The sequence below is a fragment of the Corvus kubaryi genome, unplaced genomic scaffold (genome assembly GCF_017639235.1).
Source record: "Corvus kubaryi isolate FWS band 111438036 unplaced genomic scaffold, C.kubaryi_AGA036_p1.0 37265, whole genome shotgun sequence".
NCBI lineage: Eukaryota > Metazoa > Chordata > Aves > Passeriformes > Corvidae > Corvus > Corvus kubaryi.
In genome coordinates, this window is record NW_024581080.1 from 882912 (window position 1) to 900574 (window position 17663).

Consider the following 17663-nt stretch of genomic DNA (forward strand, 5'->3'; position numbering starts at 1 on the left):
TTCAGGGTTCCAGTTGCTATTATAAACTGCAGTTTTACACATTATTTCCTGCTCCTACCAGCATTAAATGTGCCTATTGTTTAAGAGGAGTTTATAAGGTGAAAAGCCTTAACATTTAAGCTTAACTGTTAGCAGGCAGATCTCCCCTACCCAAAACTTTAAATAGCAGCTTGATCACTATAAACACATCTGCCTGTTTAATACTACTTAATCCCCACAGCAACTGCATGTGATGAAATCTGGTGAATTTATTGAGTTGTACATTCTGTCACAAGCCATTTATTGAGAGGTTGTAATTAAATTCAGCCCTGGTAACTGCACAGCTCCCTGCTTAGAAGTCTGGAGTTGTCAGGCTGTGCTGCAGGAATATTCTCCTAGCACTGGTGTGAACTGGGAGTAATTCTGTGAAAGCAAGAGGAATAAAATCAATCTTCGTGAACTGAAAGTCAGGCCCTCAACTGACCCACAGAAGATTATCCCATAATCACAGACCTTATTTGATCCAGTGGCTTCAAATTCTCAACTGGTGAAATATCACAATCCCTTCTATCTTTATGTATCATAACCCTTTTATGTGTCAAGGAATTGAGCTACCAAAAGCTGCCTCATCCAGTAACAAAGCTATTCCAAAGTCAAACCTTTCAGCAGCAAAAATTCTGATTTAAGTATTAAACCCCAATTTCCAGCTCAGCAGCCCTGCACCCATCCAGGCTAAAGAGACCTCAGCCCTTCTCTGAGCTCAAAATCCCAAATCAAGTCATCCAGAACGGCCTTACACCTCCTATCTTCTGATTCCATCCCAATTCTTCCTCTAAACCACACTCTGCACGGGTTTGATCTGGGAAAAGGAAAGACAGTGACAAAATTGCTTTGAAGGGAACTGCTCCATGGATCTGATGCACCTCAGCTGATGAGATATCAAATGAAGGATTTTCTTCACATCCTGGCTCTGGCAACCAGATTTTAGCTCTGTCTATTTGTGTGGATTTATTCCCACAGTATTTTATTCTTGTTTCCCCCCCAAGAAAAGACACCGGAATAAAGAGATTATTCTGAAGAGTTACAGCCCTGCACAGAACAGCATTTATGGTGCTAATACAGCTACCCAAGGACTGTTCTCCTGTACATGCCTGCCAAACTCCTAGAAAAGGCAGTCTAAATGACATCACATGTTGTTTTCTGTCAGTTCAGATCCAGTTTATGAGACCTGATGCAGAGAAATCAGAAGCTGGACCAGGCTCAGAAGAATCAGACACATCCATGCTCCACTGATTACATTTTCAGACTGCAACATTCTCTTATTCCCTCACTGATGTTATACAGATATTTCTCTTGTCCTTTTGGCTGATTACATCCAAAATACAATTAACAATTTGAGGCCAGCTGGACCCAAACATAAAGAATTCAACAATAATTAATAACCTTCCCCTGCAGCTGGAATGGCAGCATATTAAGGTCAGATCAAAAAAAAAGGCTCCATCTCTTCCCAGTACAGGTTTATTGTGCATTTTTTGTATCTCAGGAGGTCACCATGGCAGAGGGGGGGGGGAACCAAGTTCAAAAGAGACATTTAAGTGGTTCCAAGATTTATTCTTTCTTTTAGGCATTACTCCACACTTGAAGGCCATGACAAGAGCACACAGGACTTCAAAGGCTTCCATATGAATTGGTCTGTAAACCTTGAGGGACTGGGATGGAGAAAAACCTCGGTTTGTAGCCATGGATTTCAAGTCAAGACAAAACACAGGAATTAACAACACATCCAAGGGGCAAGAGCTGGATCAGACACAGGAGGACAAAAGATCACTTGCCGTGAGCCAGCTCTGTCCCTCTCAGGTCACTGGAGATGTGTCCTGCCCCTCAGGCTTTTTCCACTCACTGGGAAGCTGGAACAGTTCTGGATTTGCATTGTTATCACCAAGTTTCGGCTCCTCGCTTCAATTTCATGGCCTGGACTTGTCTCAGGAGTGTTGCACATAAAGAGGAATGTGACTGCAGAATGCCAGTTTTTACAATGGAAATTCGTGATGGTTTTGAGAGGGCTTTGTGTGTTTGGGATTAGAAAAGTTGGGTTTTCTCCCCCTGCAAAAATAAAACTAAATATGAAGACCTCTGATTCTATACAAGCACTTTTTATTACTACAGCTTGTGAGAGAAATGGGGAAAAGAAAAACCCTGTATCTGTCAAATAAACATCTCCCATGGCTGGATGAGGAGCAGACACTTCCTCTCCTCATGTCTGTGACAAGGTGACATCATGTTCTGAGGAAGAAGTTTGTCACCCATCACCACCAAACCACTGCCACTTCTGCTACGACACCGCGAGTCCCCATCCTGTTCCCACTCAAACCACTGACAACTGTCACACACAGCTGCAGGCATGGAAGTGAGGGCTGACTCAGACCTAAACATTCTCGTGTTTATAGAGAAAATGTGCTGGGCTGTGGCGTGGAGGGGCAGCAGAACCTGTTTTCTACCAAAGGACAAAGATAAGAACCTGTTTTCTACCAAAGGACAGGGCTTGGAACAACCTGGAATAGTGGAAGGTGCCCTGCCCATGGCAGGGGGTGGAACAAGATGATCTTTTAGGTCCCTTCCAACCCAAACCATTCTGATTCTCTAAGAAAAGCACTTAAAAGCAGCTCTTCAAACATAAGAATAAGGTAAGATAATTCAAACAGCAATTTCCTGACCGCACCTGCCCATCTGCAGGTGTCCTCTCCACTTCGTGGCACTGATACTGCCTGCAAATTAGCTCTTGTGCTTGCTGAAACCATTAACCTGTAGGAGGTCCTAACTAGATTATCCCCAGTTTAAACAGAGACTCCTATGGCATGTTCCCCAGCTGCTGAACTTCCTCCTCCAGCTTTGAGCCAGCCCAGCCTGGCCTCACAAGCTGTCTGGTGTCTTCCTATATCTGTGAACAATCCAAGGTTTGGGGCACAAAGCACCACTCCTGGGCTCACCCAAAGAGAGACACCCAGCCTGTGGCAAACTGGTTTGGGAAACTCCTACACACGAGATCTGACTTTTGTTTTTTCCATGCACCCAGTTTTTAGGGGCAACTGTTGCTTTCTACACCTCAGCTTAATTTCCTGTCTCAAACATGGTATTAGAAGGAAACTCTTTACTATAAGGGTGGGGAGGCCCTGGCACAAGGACAGGCTGGACAGGGCTTGGAGCAACCTGGGATAGTGGGAGCTGTCCCTGCCCATGGCAGGGGGTGGCACTGGATGGGGTTTAAGGTCCCTTCCAACCCAAATCATTCTGGGATTCCAGGAACAGCTGGAATTGCCCCTGGATCTGAGCAGGATGGCTCAGTGGGAGTTGTTCCATACAGTTGCCACCCTTCCCTTTATTATAGAGTGCTTGTATGGCAGAAGGACTGACTGGTTCAGAGACCTGAACTCTGGTCCTGGTTCCATGGCCTTATTCTACTTCTAAGAACACCCTGCACATCTACATTTTTCTCAGCTGTGCTATGAAGACTTTCCAAAACTTCTTCCATTCACGGTGGGAAAAAAGCCCCTGCCCATCAGGCTGAAAAGTCCTTTGTAAAGCCCATCAGTAGCTGAACTCTTCTCTTGGGACACTGATACTAATCCCGAGAAATCTAATCTGAAGTAAAGAAAAGCCTGCTGGGAAGTATCATTAACTGACACCCACTCCAGAAAGAGAGATTTTTTTAAGCAATATCGGGATATTGGAACAGAGATCCTGTAACACAGCCCCTGGCTGCTGAACTGGCCCTGCCTGGCTTTTCAAGGAGTCTGGAATCTTGCCAGTCCCATGAAGAACCCCAGTTTGGGAGCACAAACCCCTCAGTGTGCTGTAGCTTGGGAGCTTCCCCCCTTCTCTGCACCAACTCAGTGCCGTGCCATAATTTGGGAGGGTTCTCCAGGAACTCCTTCCCAGCTCCTGCTGCCTGGAGGCTGCACCAGGGAACTTCATTCATATGTAAAACACCACCAGCGAGTCCCCCAGATTCCAAAAATATCCACGCTGCACATATGTAGCTGCTTCTAGGGACAAAAGCAATCTGGTGCAAACACACCCAGAGAAGTGGCCGAAAAGGAAGCTTCCAGAAGCTGAGCCCTTTCTGGTGGGCTCTGAAAACCAACCAAAGCATTTCCCAGTTAATATTCGTATGTGAAGTCAAAAAGTTCCTTCTGATACTTAAAATAGGAAGCCAAAAGCACTTTCCTCAGGATCTGCAGATGACAAGTGGGAGGGACAGGGATTATCTCCTTGCTTCGTGTTGCCCACATCAGCTTCTCAGACAGCTCTTCATAAAAATAATCACTTTTTACTTATGATATGAGGCTCTAGGTGAGCTTAATTAATTTGAATTAAAGCCATAACCCCTCAGCAACAAAGCCACCTCCCATTATGGACAGCCAGCAACCAGCACGGAGAAATGGAATGACATTCCCATTGTTGCAAAGGCGGTACCAACACCAACTGCAGTGAACCAAGGGGGGAAAAAGAGTTCTCCCAGAAGCCTTAACTCCTAAATGTCCACCCCTGCGTTCCCTGCAAATGCACAGGGCTTCCATGGGAGTGAGGGCTGTGAAAAGATGCAAGCACAGCCCCAAGCTGGTAACAACTGGCAGCTCCTGAGTGTGACAGAAGTGTGCCAGACAGGAGGAGCTCATTTGTATTCCTCAAACATTTCTCCCTCTCACCAGAAAGATTAAAAAAAAAAAAAAATCTGGTTTCTAAGAAACAGATGGGATCTATGAGCTCTGAAGGCACAGGGGCTGAAGGAAAGAGGGAAAAGAGGCTCTGCTGATCGAAGACATCAAATCCCATTCCACAGACAGCACTCCAAATCCATCCCAACTGGGGAATCCTGCAGTTGGTTTCAGCCTTTGCTTCTTTCAGGCTCCACTTGCATTCCTCCCATGGCACACAGAGCTAATTCCCAACGTGGAGAGCTGAAAGGTCCTGCCTGACCAGGGCATTTTCTGCTGAGTCAAGCTCACAGGAAGGCAAAAGCAGCCAAGGGGTTGAACACTGGTAGGGAGACAAAAATTCCCTGCTCAGAAAAACAGGCAGAGAAAAGAGCTGGAGGCACTATTTTCTGCTGCTTCTTTGAAGACCTTGTCAAGGCTTGAAGGTGATTAATATACTTTATCTAGCAAGGTTTAACACACATGCCCTGAAAACCTATCACAGGCAGCTAATGATGTTATATGAAGGGAGGTGAATAATTTAGTTTTAAAGATTTTTTTTTCCATCCACAGCAGACCTGGAGGAGCCAGTTTTTACAACTGCACCCTTGAAAACATCATGTACATTTTCCACTGATGTAAGTGGCTGGGTGAGACACAGCACATCAGAGAGATCCACTGGCTCTTTACTTCTCTTTTGTGTCATCTCTAAGGTCTGGAACTTGGGGATGGGAGCACTGGACACAGAAAGCAAGAATTTGGGGATTTTGGGGACTTTTAACAAGGGCATGTAGTCATAGGACAAGGGAGGTAGCCTTAAGCTGAAGGAAGGCAGGTTTAAATGAGATATTAGGAAGAAATTCTTTATTATAAGGGTGGTGAGGCCCTGGCTCGGGTTCCCCATCCCTGGAAGTGTTTAAGGACAGGCTGGACAGGGCTTGGAACAACCTGGGATAGTGGAAGGCGCCCTGCCCATGGCAGAGGTTGGAACAAGATGATCTTTAAGGTCCCTTCCAACCCAAACCATTCTGATTCTCTAAGAAAAGCACTTAAAAGCAGCTCTTCAAACAAAAGAACTCTTCCCCACACAGTGGGAAAGCAGCACCGCTGAGCCCCAGCATTAAACAGAGTAAGAGGCATTAAGTGCTATTGCATCAACAGACAACATGGGTTAATGTCTCCTGAAATAAATCCCGCTTTTTCGACACACGGAAAAATATAGGTCAGCCACATCTGCACTGTCAGATCTGCTGCCACTCCAGCACTCGTGTGTTCAGAACTAAACCAGGCTCCAGCATGTGTGGAATTGCCTCCATCCCCTCCTTCCTGCACAGGGAGGGGCTGGAGCAGAATGGGGCAAAACAGAGAAAGGGACCCCTCGCCTGCTCTTTAAAAAATCCGTGCTGCCAAGAGGCAGAAGGATGGCAGAGGAGGCAGAAGGATGGCAGAGGAACAAGGGGCAGGATCCCCAGCAGCTCTGGGGAAGGAAAAGGTGGGAAAATCGAGAAAAATCTCCTGATTGACTCAAAAACAAGCCAGGCTGGACTGCAGAGGTTTCACAGGGCTCCAGCCCAACACCAGGGCCAGTGATTTCACCTTTCAGCACTGAGGCAGGACGATGGCCCAGCTGAGTATGTGACAGCCAGGGTTAAACACCTCACCACCCCACAGACCTCCTGCATCACCCCAGGCACAGCCACCCAGCTCCCGAGTCCTTGTGTGCTCCTCACAGGGCCCTGCTCCTCACAGGAGCCTGTTCTCCCAGCACAGAGAGGTGGCAAACAATAGCTGCAGCCCAAAGGGTCAAAAACCCCCCTCAGAACACACAGAAACACACAACACTTCTGAGGTCTGCACAGCTGTTTCCTCCTGTGCTCTCTGGCAAGGGACATCAAGGGCTTGGCAGATCCCTGTGAGCCCCTGCTGGAATCCCCAGCAGAACAATGGGGGATCCCATCCAGCACTGCTGGGATGCTGGGAGCAGAGCAAGCCCCAGGACACAGGCTGCACAACCCGCTGCAGGCAGAGCCTAATGGACTTAGAGGGGTTTAAAAGCTCGGGAAGAGGAGCTCACACCAGGGAACTGCCCAGCTCTGCTTACGGCCCCACTTTCTCATTAAGGATTTTAAGCCTGCCCTGAATGAAAGGCACAAACACAGCAGCAGGAAGCTGGAAGCTGGTGAAGCAAAGAGATTTAGAGTGAATCAGGGCCAAGGCTGGTTTTGGGGGTGTAAAAAGGACCAAAGGAAGCTGGGGAGAGGAGGGACAGGGCAGGAGGGACTCTGCACTCCTACGTGGTGATGCCACTATTCCAGTCACAGAGAGCCAGGATTCCCACCCAGAGAAATCCCCAATAATCTGTGGACATTCTCACTGCGTTTCTAGAGAATTAAACACTTCTTTGGGGCAGAAGAACCACTGCCAGAAAGAGAAACAAGCTCCAGAGCCAGGGCAGCCTGTCTGCAGGGCTGGTCCCAGCACACAGTTCCTCTTTCATCTCTGGGTGCAAAGAGAAACAAAACGGGCTGGTTCCTGTGGAACAATGCAGTGCTGTGTACAGCACTGGGACTTGGGGAGACACTGCAGCTCTGTGGTCGCTGCTCTTGGATGCAAAACACTTGGTTTTATAATTCCAGCTCAGCCACAAGTCCCTGCCTGATCACTGCTGTCACCTCCTTCTGTCTCTGCTTCCCTCCTCCTCCTTTCATCATTTACACTCTAGACCAGCACAGGACTAACCCTGATAATATAAAATAAATGCACCCAGTCAGGTAGAATATGATCTAATCTCCACTGGTGGGTTTTAATACCACCCCACACCCTCACCTTGTCTAAAGCCCACTTTAAGCTGAGACTATCAGAGACTCTGATCTCCTTTGGGGCAGCTCCATTCTCTGTCACACTCAGATCAAAACCCAAGAGGAAAGGAAACATTTCTGACTGGAAACATCTCCTTCCAGCAAGGAGGTGATATTCAGGATGACCTGGGAGACCTGGTGTCACCTCACTGTGAGTTTGATTGTGGCTGGGCAGCTCAAATCCCTGCCATGCTGCCCATGGGAGCTCTTTAATAGCAGGGTCAGGAATTAGGGAGCCAACAGCAGCCCATGTGAAGCTCCCCTTCATCTCCTGAACCTCCCAAGATACACAGGCTTCCCTCCCCAGCCTTCCCTCCCCATGTCATTAGGATAACTGCTGCTCGAGTTCAAAAGGCTGCTGGCTTCCAAGCCACCAGGCCAGAAAAAGCTATAATTTCTCTCACTGTAATTTCTCTCTTTGATTACAACAGTGGTTGACTGAGTCAACAGAGGCAATGTCAGCCAGAGATTTCACCCAAGGACAGCAGATACCAGGGAAGAAGCAGAGTCTGGGAGGAGGGGCTCAAATGTGTGCGGAAGCAGGCCTGGATGGATGAAGTTCTCACTGGGACATTAAACAGGCTCGGGGATCAGAGAGCCAGTAAATACACAGAGCTTAACTTCTTCAACCCTCCTGCAGGGCTGGCAGCAGAGAGAGGCAATCCTGCCCCTGCTCACATCAGGGGGAGTTTTTCCACTGAGTTTGATGGGGATTTCACTCATCACAGTTAATCAGCAACCAAACCATCACCAGGCTCCGAGAGGCCACTCTGTTCCTAGCAGGGATTCTTCCCCCTCTAACAGCTCCACGGACTGGGCTATATCCTGGGGTATTAACCTAGCTCAAGTTGGGAAAAATAGGGTGTCTTGTGCAGGCATTGGACTTTGATGATCCTTGGGGGTCCCTTCCAACTCAGGATATTCTGTGATTCTATGAAAAACGCCATTTTTAGCTCACCAAAATTTTAGCCTCTTGTAAAGGGCAACTTCAGACAGTGCCCTTTTCCAAAACTCTGGGAGGACTGTTCTCTTTGCATGGAATACAGGGGAGTTTAGGGAAGTGACCAGAAGAGGTTGGAGCACATCTAATACTCCTCTCTCCTTCAAAATTCTCTGTAGAGTGTTCTGGAATTCTCCTTTCAACTTAATGCCCAAACACTGCATTCTGACATTTCAAAAGGGCGAGAATCCAAGTTTTTTTCCTGGAGCAACGTTATCCTAAAACCCACAGGGAGGGCTGTTCAGCTGACATACCCACACCAACACTGCTTTACGGTGGGGACAGAGAAAAGGACCATGCAAATTGTCACTGCAGAAAAACAAAGATATCACAGTATGTAATTTCAGGCAAAACCAACTCTGTTTGTTCCTCTGCTAGCAAAGTCAGCTGGAGCCTTTGGCACTGCAGAAGGGAGAGACAGAAGGATCATAGCTGGAATTCCTGCTCAGATGGCCTCAGGGGAGCCAGCAGAAAAATAAATCAGCCCTAACTCCTGAGTGGAGCAACCTAAGGAGGGCTCAGGAAAGCAAGCGACAGAGAGACAAAAGAGCAGGTTTGGACCATTACCCCCAGCTCCTTTTTCCTGATGGGCTGGGAAGCCCTGGAATGGAGCTACATCTGTTTCCCACCAGGATAAATCTCCCCTGGTGCCACAAAAACCCCACAACTGCTCCATTTGACAGCGGGACCCATCTGATTCCCCCCCTGTGATGCTGCAGGGATGAATTCAGAGGGGAGCAAGCAAATGAGGACAGGGCTTGGAAACAGTAGGTTACATGCCTGTGCTTCCCTTGGATGTGTCTGCCATGAGAATTAAAGGAGCAACATTGAATTTGATCTGAGCTGAAAATGAGGTTCACCAAAGCAGATCCTCCAGGTGAATTCCTGGCACTGCAGGTCGATGCCAAAACTCACCAAAGCCAGAATTTCACCCACAATTTTTATAAACCAACCATCAGGGGAAACGTATCCAAGGTTCTTGCTTCGATTTCACTGAAAACTGTGTGTAAAACAAGTATTTCCCTACAACAATTGTAAAGTAAACAGCCTTAAAATGCCCTCCTGCACAAAAATGTGAAACAAATTGAAGCATGAAGCTGAGGAAGCTGTTTTGTGTGCCCAAAGTGAGGGTTATGCACAAAGCAGAGAAACAGATGGAGTAAAGGTATTTGTAAATAAACCACACAACGTTTGCTTAAAGCACTAATGAGGAAATTGGGTGGTTTTTTTCCACAAATCTCACATCCAAAAAGAAGTGCTTTTTCCTAAAAAAGACTGAAGAACAAAGACATACAAGTCCACAGGAGGAGCAGACTGAAAAATCCCAGCATTTAAAATACACAATGAGATAAGAGTGTCATTTTCAGGCTGCAATTTGTGATACCATTAAACCAGTTCACTAAATATTGCCCCATTTATCGTAAGAAAAAAAAATGCTGCTATCCACCACAACTCCCACCTGCTGTGGGGAAGCCCAAGGGCCACCCACCAAGAGAGTGCTCACCAGGGCTTCACTGTGGAAAAACTTTTGCAAATGCTATAATTTTGCTCAGAGGAACAGCTGAGCTGACACAGGGCAGAGGCTCCAAAGCTTTGAAGTCTACTCTGGATCATTCATCCTGCTTTCCACTGCTCCAGTTGCAGATTCCCACCCAATCAGAAATGTCTCTCCATCACCCAATTAGTCCTTGCTGCAGTCACAGGAAGATTTTTTTTGTTGTTCAGAGATGATTTTGTATTTTGGTGTCTTAATCTGAGATACTTAGGATGGTCAAGTCTAATCACCAGCCTCCTCTGAATTGGTTGCCCATGGTCATAATCCAAATTATGCTCATTTTCACAGCTGTAAAAGGAGAAACTGTAAAATGGGGGATTCTCCTCCCACCTCCCTAACTCAGAAAAGTGGTATCTCACCATTAGTGAGATATTCAGGTACTACAGCCATGAAGGCAATAAATATTTACACACATAAAGCATTTCTGAAACAGGAGGCTCTGCAGAGGTAAAATTAGGCAACCAAAGTAAAGGGCTACTCCAGAAAAAATTTTGCCAAAGCAATTTCTGCTTTCAAGAAGTGCCACTGAGGGGAATAGTGCTGCTGGAAGGTCACATGCAGATGACAGAGAATGTTATTTTGATCTAATTCGACTTAACAAGGAAGAACAAAACAATAATTTGTGTGAACCAGGTGTACTCCTGATGAAGGAACAACCAACAAAACGAAGTCAACGAACTGAGGCTGAAAATAAAAAACCATTTCAGTGCTATTGATTCAAAGTGACAGCAAAGATTTGAAGGAGAAGTGGGTATTAGTGTGCACAAAGGCACCATCCACAGCCACATCCCCTGTGTGTGTGAGCTTATCTTCAGCCACAAACCTCACAGCCTGAAGTGATAACGTTATGAAAAGTAATTTCCCAGGTAATTTTGTTTCTTTGAAGCATCAGACCAAGACATAACCTCCAGCCTCCTGTCAATCAATCCAAGTCCACCCACCAGGCCAGGGATCAAGGACTGCTCACAACCAAGCTCTGGGAGATGAGGATGTTCCAGTCCGTGCGGAGCTTGGTTTGAACTGAGGAGAGTTAAGCTGGTTCCTGGCTGTGCCTAAGATCTCTTTATATCCATGAACTGGACAATAGACACTAATACCTGTTCTGAACCAGATTCTTTTATTCCTCTGTGCCTGAACTCCCCTCCTGTGGAATGGCAGCACCTCAGAGTACATGAAAGACTGCGAGACGCTCAGATTTTGGATCATTTCACACCTTTATCCCTCATTCCCACATGCAGCAACAGAGCCTGGGACACCGTGGTAGAGTTTTACACCTGATCAGCTGCTCTGCAACAGAAGGGTTTGGTTTTTTTTCCTCTGGCTCAAACAAGGTTACCAACAATGACTTGCTTGTGGAGTTTTAAGATCCAGTGGCTAACACAAGGAGGGACAGATAGCCTGGAAGCCATTCCTGAGGTGTTTTAGAGGCAGAAGGGAACACCAGGAAGGGAACAACAGTCAGTCAGTCTGTCTGTTTTATTTTGAAGTATTTTCACTTTCCAATTCCTCTCTTTCTCCAGAGGAGGAGATGAGTACAAACAGAGCTACGTTAACAAAAATCCTGGTGCTAAAGCTGAAGTGGGCATGTGCAGATCCTGAAATAAGTGGCCCAGTTTTCAAAGACACACAGAACACTGGCATCAGGCTTCTGGGTGTGAGAAATACAATGGACATCTTTCCACAGACAAGGGACCAAAGCACAGGAATGTGGGGGATCTGCTCCTCACTCTGGAGCCAGAGGTCACAGTAACACTGGTTCCAGCACAAGCAGACCCAAAAACCTGCTGAAGTCACATCACCAGCAAGGGAAGACAAGTGAAACGAGTGACAACTGCAAGATGGGGAAATCCTGGGGTCCTGCTTTTCCACCCTTATTCCCACAAGCTTTCCCCAGCAACCTGGCCAGACATCACCCACTGGTCCAGAACAAGGTGACTCCCACAGCTCCTGTTCTTATCGGGGAAATAGAAAAGCCCAGCTTTGCTGGAAGAGGAAAGCAGGCACTTACTGATCATGGTGGTGCCGCCAGCCAGTGCAGCCTTGGTCCCCTGGAAGAAATCATCAGCAGATGTCATCCCCTGCTCTGGCATCTGGAACCGGGTGTGGACGTCGATCCCGCCAGGAATCACCATCCTGCCATGGGCCTCGATGGTTTTCACTCCCCCTGGCACAATCAGGTTCTCCCCTATTTGCCTGGGGAAAGAGGTTTCAAGGAGCAGGTCAGGCACACCCAGGTGAGCAGCATGTAAACAAACACCCCAGTGCTACTTAGCCTGGCTGCAGTTGTCTTTTTCCATATAATGCAGGGCACAGGATCAGCACACACAGGGCTGAGGGTGTTTCATTCTTCCCCTGGAAGCAGTTGCATAACAGCGAGTGAAGCATGCAATTCCTTCAGGATTTTGGGGCAATATTAAAGGAAGGAAAAGACAAAGCCCCTCCAGAAGGGGCTGTGCAGGTCATGGACGATCACTGCACCAAACACAGCTTTACTGGGGCTTTTTTTAACTGGCAGCTCAACACTTTGATTCAAGCTCTCTAACAGCAATTTCGATGTTACCATTGGTTTGGGAGCACTGAAGAGTTTTTGCTTCTATATTTTCTACCTTCCTCTCATGTGTAAGTATTACAGAATCCCTGCACAAACATAAATTTAAGCAGATATTGGTTACCAAATTCCTGGTGAGACCCTCAGAGGTCTCTCCAGTCCAGCTCTTCACAGACCTATTTTTAGCAGTGCAGTAGTGGATGACACACTGCAATTAATTAGCTGTCTCTGGCTGGCTCCTTTAACTTCTAACCTTGATTAAAAAAGCACATGTGCTGGCTGTTTAGCCAGAACAGGAAAATTCCTTGTTTGTAACCTCCGTCTTGTCCATTTTTTCCTAAGAGTAATTTTCCAAAGAAATCTGTAACACATTTAATGTGCCAGGAACGCATGTTTCAGGCCTGAAAACACAGAAAGAGGTCTGAACCTCTTCCACTACAGGGTCATTTTTAACTTGAAGAAGGAGGGCTGGAGTGATCCTTGCATCACAGACCGAGAGAAGTCAGCACTGCAAGAGACTTCCAGAGGTCACTTAAGTCCAGCCTCCAAGCCTAAAAGAGAATTAACTGTGTTAGGATGCTGAACTCTGGATTCAAAATATCTGAAGTCATAACTCAGTGAAATGTTACAGCACAGATAACTTCAAACACATGTGTCATCTCAGCATGGGGCTGCTCACATGGCTAAAATTAAGTGCATGTAAGTACCTCCTTGGAGCCAGTGAGGTTTCGGCCCAGTTGTTTATTTAATTCAACACCCTGCTTTTAAAGCTCCTTCATTAAACACCACGACAGAGGTGGAAATATTAATTTTTCATTGCAATTTAATAGAGCTCTCTGAGATTAAACTACTCCAGCCAATCTGCAGTGCATTTCCATGCATCCCCAATCCCACCATGAGGCTTCACTTACTTTATCAACCCGTCCTCCATGTAAATGTCTGCATAGAAGGACTGGTCATCATTAACTATTTTACCACCTTTGATCAAAAGACGATCACTCTGCAACAAAAGAAGCACAACACAAGACACAATTATTCAGTGGGAGAGCTGACAGTCTGCAGTGTCACTCCAGAGATGAAAGAGGAGGGAAGGCAACAACCTCTGCATTATTCACCAGCCCACGTCAAAACACAAGTCAACTGCTGCACTTTCAACTGGAAAGATAAAATGTTTTATTTCATCTGGAAGGCCTTTCATCACACTGACGATCAAAAAAAAAATTCAAAAAAAAAAATCAGAACGGGGAAGGAGGTGGGTTCCAGTGGTCTCGTCTGCTCTGGCAGCTTCACTCCTACCTGCAGCCTGCCACCATCATCTGCAGCAGCAGCAGCACTAAGTAACACTTGGAGGGACGTGTTAGATCCACATCTCTTATTTTTTTCTGCCTTGGTTGTATGCAAAATTTCCTATATGCACCCACACACTGGAGTCACTACTTGGCTCAACGTGAGTCAACTGCTGTCAGGAAAATGGCCCAAAAGTCTGTTGCCAGGGGTTACGCAACACAAACAAGCTCCTTTGGTCCAATTTAGTGATGTTTCGATGCAGAGGATCCTTTCCTTGCCTTTTCAGAGCACCACTGCAGAACCAGATGGAAATAAGCATGTATTTAGCAAATTAGGGTTAAGGGAAGGATTTACAAAATGGTTATTAAGATTTCCTGAAATTAGAAGACAGTTTGGCAGGAACAGGAAGGTAATTACAAAAAGGCAGCTATCAGGCAGCATGATTTCATCCCAGCCCAGGTTACAGCTTGCTTCTTCAAGATCTTAGGTCAAAAACAAATGTTGGTTTTCTTTTTTTTGCAATACTCATAAACAAGAGTGAAACCCACTGCAGAGCTGCTGACTGGGAGGACAGTTAAAAGTGGCTGCTACATCCCCCTGGTTCCCTCATCCACACATCACAGATGCATTTTTACAGCAGATGAATATTTAAAGCAAAGCACATACATGCTGTGAGTGTTTGGTTTAAACCACACCTTTGGCCCTCAGACATGCACTTGTACTTACTCTGATTCTTTTTTCCCTCCTCCTAAAAAGGCCTTTGGAAGAGAACAAAGCCATACCAGCACAGCCAAAGGCTGGGGAAACCAAAAGCTGGACTTTTAACTCAGAGGTGCCATGGACTTACAGAAAAAAATATATAAGAACTTATAGAAAAATACATGTAAAACAGTGACAGGGATGCTCAGGGCCCTGGTTTTGAGGTGCCAACTCCACTGGTCAACAAACAGAAGGAACAATCAGGTGTTTTCCCAAATTCCTCATAATAAAGCTGAAGAGTTGGAGTACCCAATTCTCAACTGACACGGCTCTTTTAACACCAAATTCCACGAATTGCATCAGATACTGATTTATACCATAATACCCATCTTTTATATCACTGCTTAGCATCTAGGAGATGTTAAGTCCATCTCCCTCCTCCTTCTCCTTCCTCTTCCTGCTGCAATGGAGAACTCCCCCGGACAACGCCACCGATTTCAAATACAAAGAAACCCCCAAAATTTAAATTTAGGAGCTGCTGCAAATGCCAATAAGCCTGAGTGAATTAACGTGGGGCGTGAAAAACCCACTTGTCTTTCAATGCCAGCCTCTCCAGCAAACTGTCCTACATGTTTACCGTTTCCAGAAACACTGCAGTGTTGATACCCACCTCCAGTGCAGGCTCCTTGTGCCATTAAAAAGGGAAAGCCTGGCCATGGATGTGACCGACAGCCTGAGTCCTAACACACTGGGCATCAATTAGGGAAGAAGAAGGGAAAAAATATACATAAAGTGGCCACAAAAACGCAGCCTGGAGCATTTTAATGATGCTTCTGGCAGTAACCAGGGCTGCTGCTGGGCTCTTGAGAAGGCTCTGAGATCAGGGCGAATCCTCCTGCTCATCTCAACCACCTTGGAGACAAAAGCACACACAGCTCGCATCCCTTCGAGGGCCTGCCACCAAATCTGTGTCTATTCAGCAGCAAAATCAGGGCAGCCACACATCCATTATCCTCCTTCTTCCAGCATTAGCCTCGGTTGATAATTCCAGATTTGCACAACAGCAAATAGGAGCAAAATCTGATTTTTCCTACCCCCTTTGCAGGAGGATTGGGTGCACACAACATAAATCAGAGCGTTCAGCCAGAAGAAAAATGCGTCATGCTACTCCTGGGCCGTGACAGGGATACAGTAGGAACCTCCATCGCCCTTTAAACAGAGGCAGCTTTTTGAACTCCTTACCACTGGACTCTCGGAGCAAAACTGACCCTCCTTCGCAAAGAAAAATAATTTTAAAAAAAAGGATGCTCCATTTATCAATAACCATTTTGCACATCCCCTGAATTCCTTAAGCACCGCAACTGTACAACCCAGCGACTCCTGCCCAAACCCGACACGTCAAAGCCCCGTTTCAGAGCTCCTTTTCCTGCCCCCGAGGATGAAGGGATGGGTGTGTCCGTGGGGATGGTGAGGAGCGGCTGCCAAGGATGAAAAACTCGTGTCAAAAAAAATAAGCAGCTCCAGCAGCCCGTTAGACGGGGATAGCTTACGTAACCAAAAGTTGGTACCCTTGGACCTGCAATATCTGCCCTAAATGGGCTCCCACAACAAGGAGAGCGACGGAGGGGTTTATATAACGGCTCCTTCCCTGCTCCCCCAGGATCGCACCGAAACCTGCGCCTTGCCAAAAGCTTCCTGGCGAAGAAAAGGCGATCCTGGAAAATCCCCAGCGCCAGCCCGGCGGGGACTGGGGTCTCGGGCTTATCCCCCCCGCCCGGAGCCGCCCTTCGCCGGGCTGGGGCGGGCGGGGATGGAGCCCCCGGGCAGGCACCGAGCCCCTCCCAGGCACACAGCGAGGGCTGGGAGAGCCCCCCGGGCACAGCCCGAGGGCAGGGACCCCTCCCCGGGCACAGCCCGAGGGCGCCGAGCCCCCCGCGCGGGGGTCCCCGATGCTCTCCGGGGCCGGGGCTGCGCTGCCGCGGGGCGATGCCGCTGAATCCGCCTCCGGCCGGGGCTCAGCATCTCCCGGCTCTGCCGACCCCGGCCCCCCCGAGCCCCCCCGACGCTGCAGCACAGGAAGCGCCGCATTATCCCTGATCCCATTATCCTGCCCCAGCCCCGCATCGCTCCGGCACACAAAGGGCTCCATCCCCGCGCACCCCTCCCCCTTCCCCGCCGCTGTTTCCCTGCGCTCCACTCACCGTGATCCGCGGAATATTTTTCTTCCCCTGATAAGACATCTTGGGAAATCAACCCCCGATGTATTTATTCAATAATGTTATATATTTTTTAAAGAGAAGCGCGGCGGCTGCTGCACCGCTATTGTCTCCCGCGCAGCAACTGCTCCACGACCTCCCCTCCACCGGTGCGTAGATCAAAAAAAAAAAAAAAAAATTATAATAGAATAAAAATAAATCCCCCGAGGCCAAATCACTGCGATCCCGGGGCAGGGTAGCGGGGGGGAGGGGGGGGGGCGCGGCGCGGCGCGGCGCGGGAGGCGAACCGTGCTCTCCGCAATGGCAGGAACGGGAGAAGCAGCCAGCCCTGCGCGTTTCCCTTTCTTCCCTACGCCTGAAGCCCAGCCCGGCCCAGCCCCGGCAAAGCCCGGCCCAGCCCAGCCCAGCCCGGCCCAGCCCCGAGCGGCGGCGGGGCGGGAGCTGCGCATGCGGCCCCGCCGCCCCCGGGCCCCGCCCTCCCGGCGCGCGGCGCCATTGGCTGAGCGCCCGCGGGGATGCAAATCGGCGGCGGCCTCCGCCCAATGGGAGAGCAGGGGACGCGCCGGAATGCAAATAAGGGGTGGGAGGGGCGCGCGCGCTCCCGGCGGTGAGGCGCGGGAGCGCGGATCGGGAGCACCGGGAGGCACCGGCATAGACAGGGAGAGATACATCGGGACAGACGGACCGGAATACATCGGGACACGCCAGGCACCGCCCACCCGGCCCCCCGCTCCCACCCAACCGCTTCCTGGAGGCCCCGAAGCTGCAGCGTTGGGCGGGGCAGCCGCGGGGCTCTGCGAAATGAGCACACCCCGTTTTATTCCCCG

The 17663-nt window shown here is 48.3% G+C and overlaps 1 protein-coding gene across 3 annotated transcripts in view; it reads right to left on the reverse strand.

Moving 5' to 3' along the window:
* The window catches only part of DPYSL2 (dihydropyrimidinase like 2), a 53674-nt gene that overhangs the window by 25559 nt on the left and 10452 nt on the right, over positions 1 to 17663 (reverse strand). For 2 of the 3 annotated variants that reach the window (XM_042024767.1, XM_042024768.1), the window contains exons 3-4: positions 13546 to 13634; positions 12095 to 12279 (exon numbers count right to left, since the gene is read on the reverse strand). In XM_042024767.1, coding sequence (XP_041880701.1) covers positions 12095 to 12279; positions 13546 to 13634 — 274 coding nt within the window. Of the gene's footprint in view, positions 1 to 12094; positions 12280 to 13545; positions 13635 to 16821; positions 17197 to 17663 lie in introns of those variants that run through there. The other variant, XM_042024769.1, reaches the window with a different exon arrangement.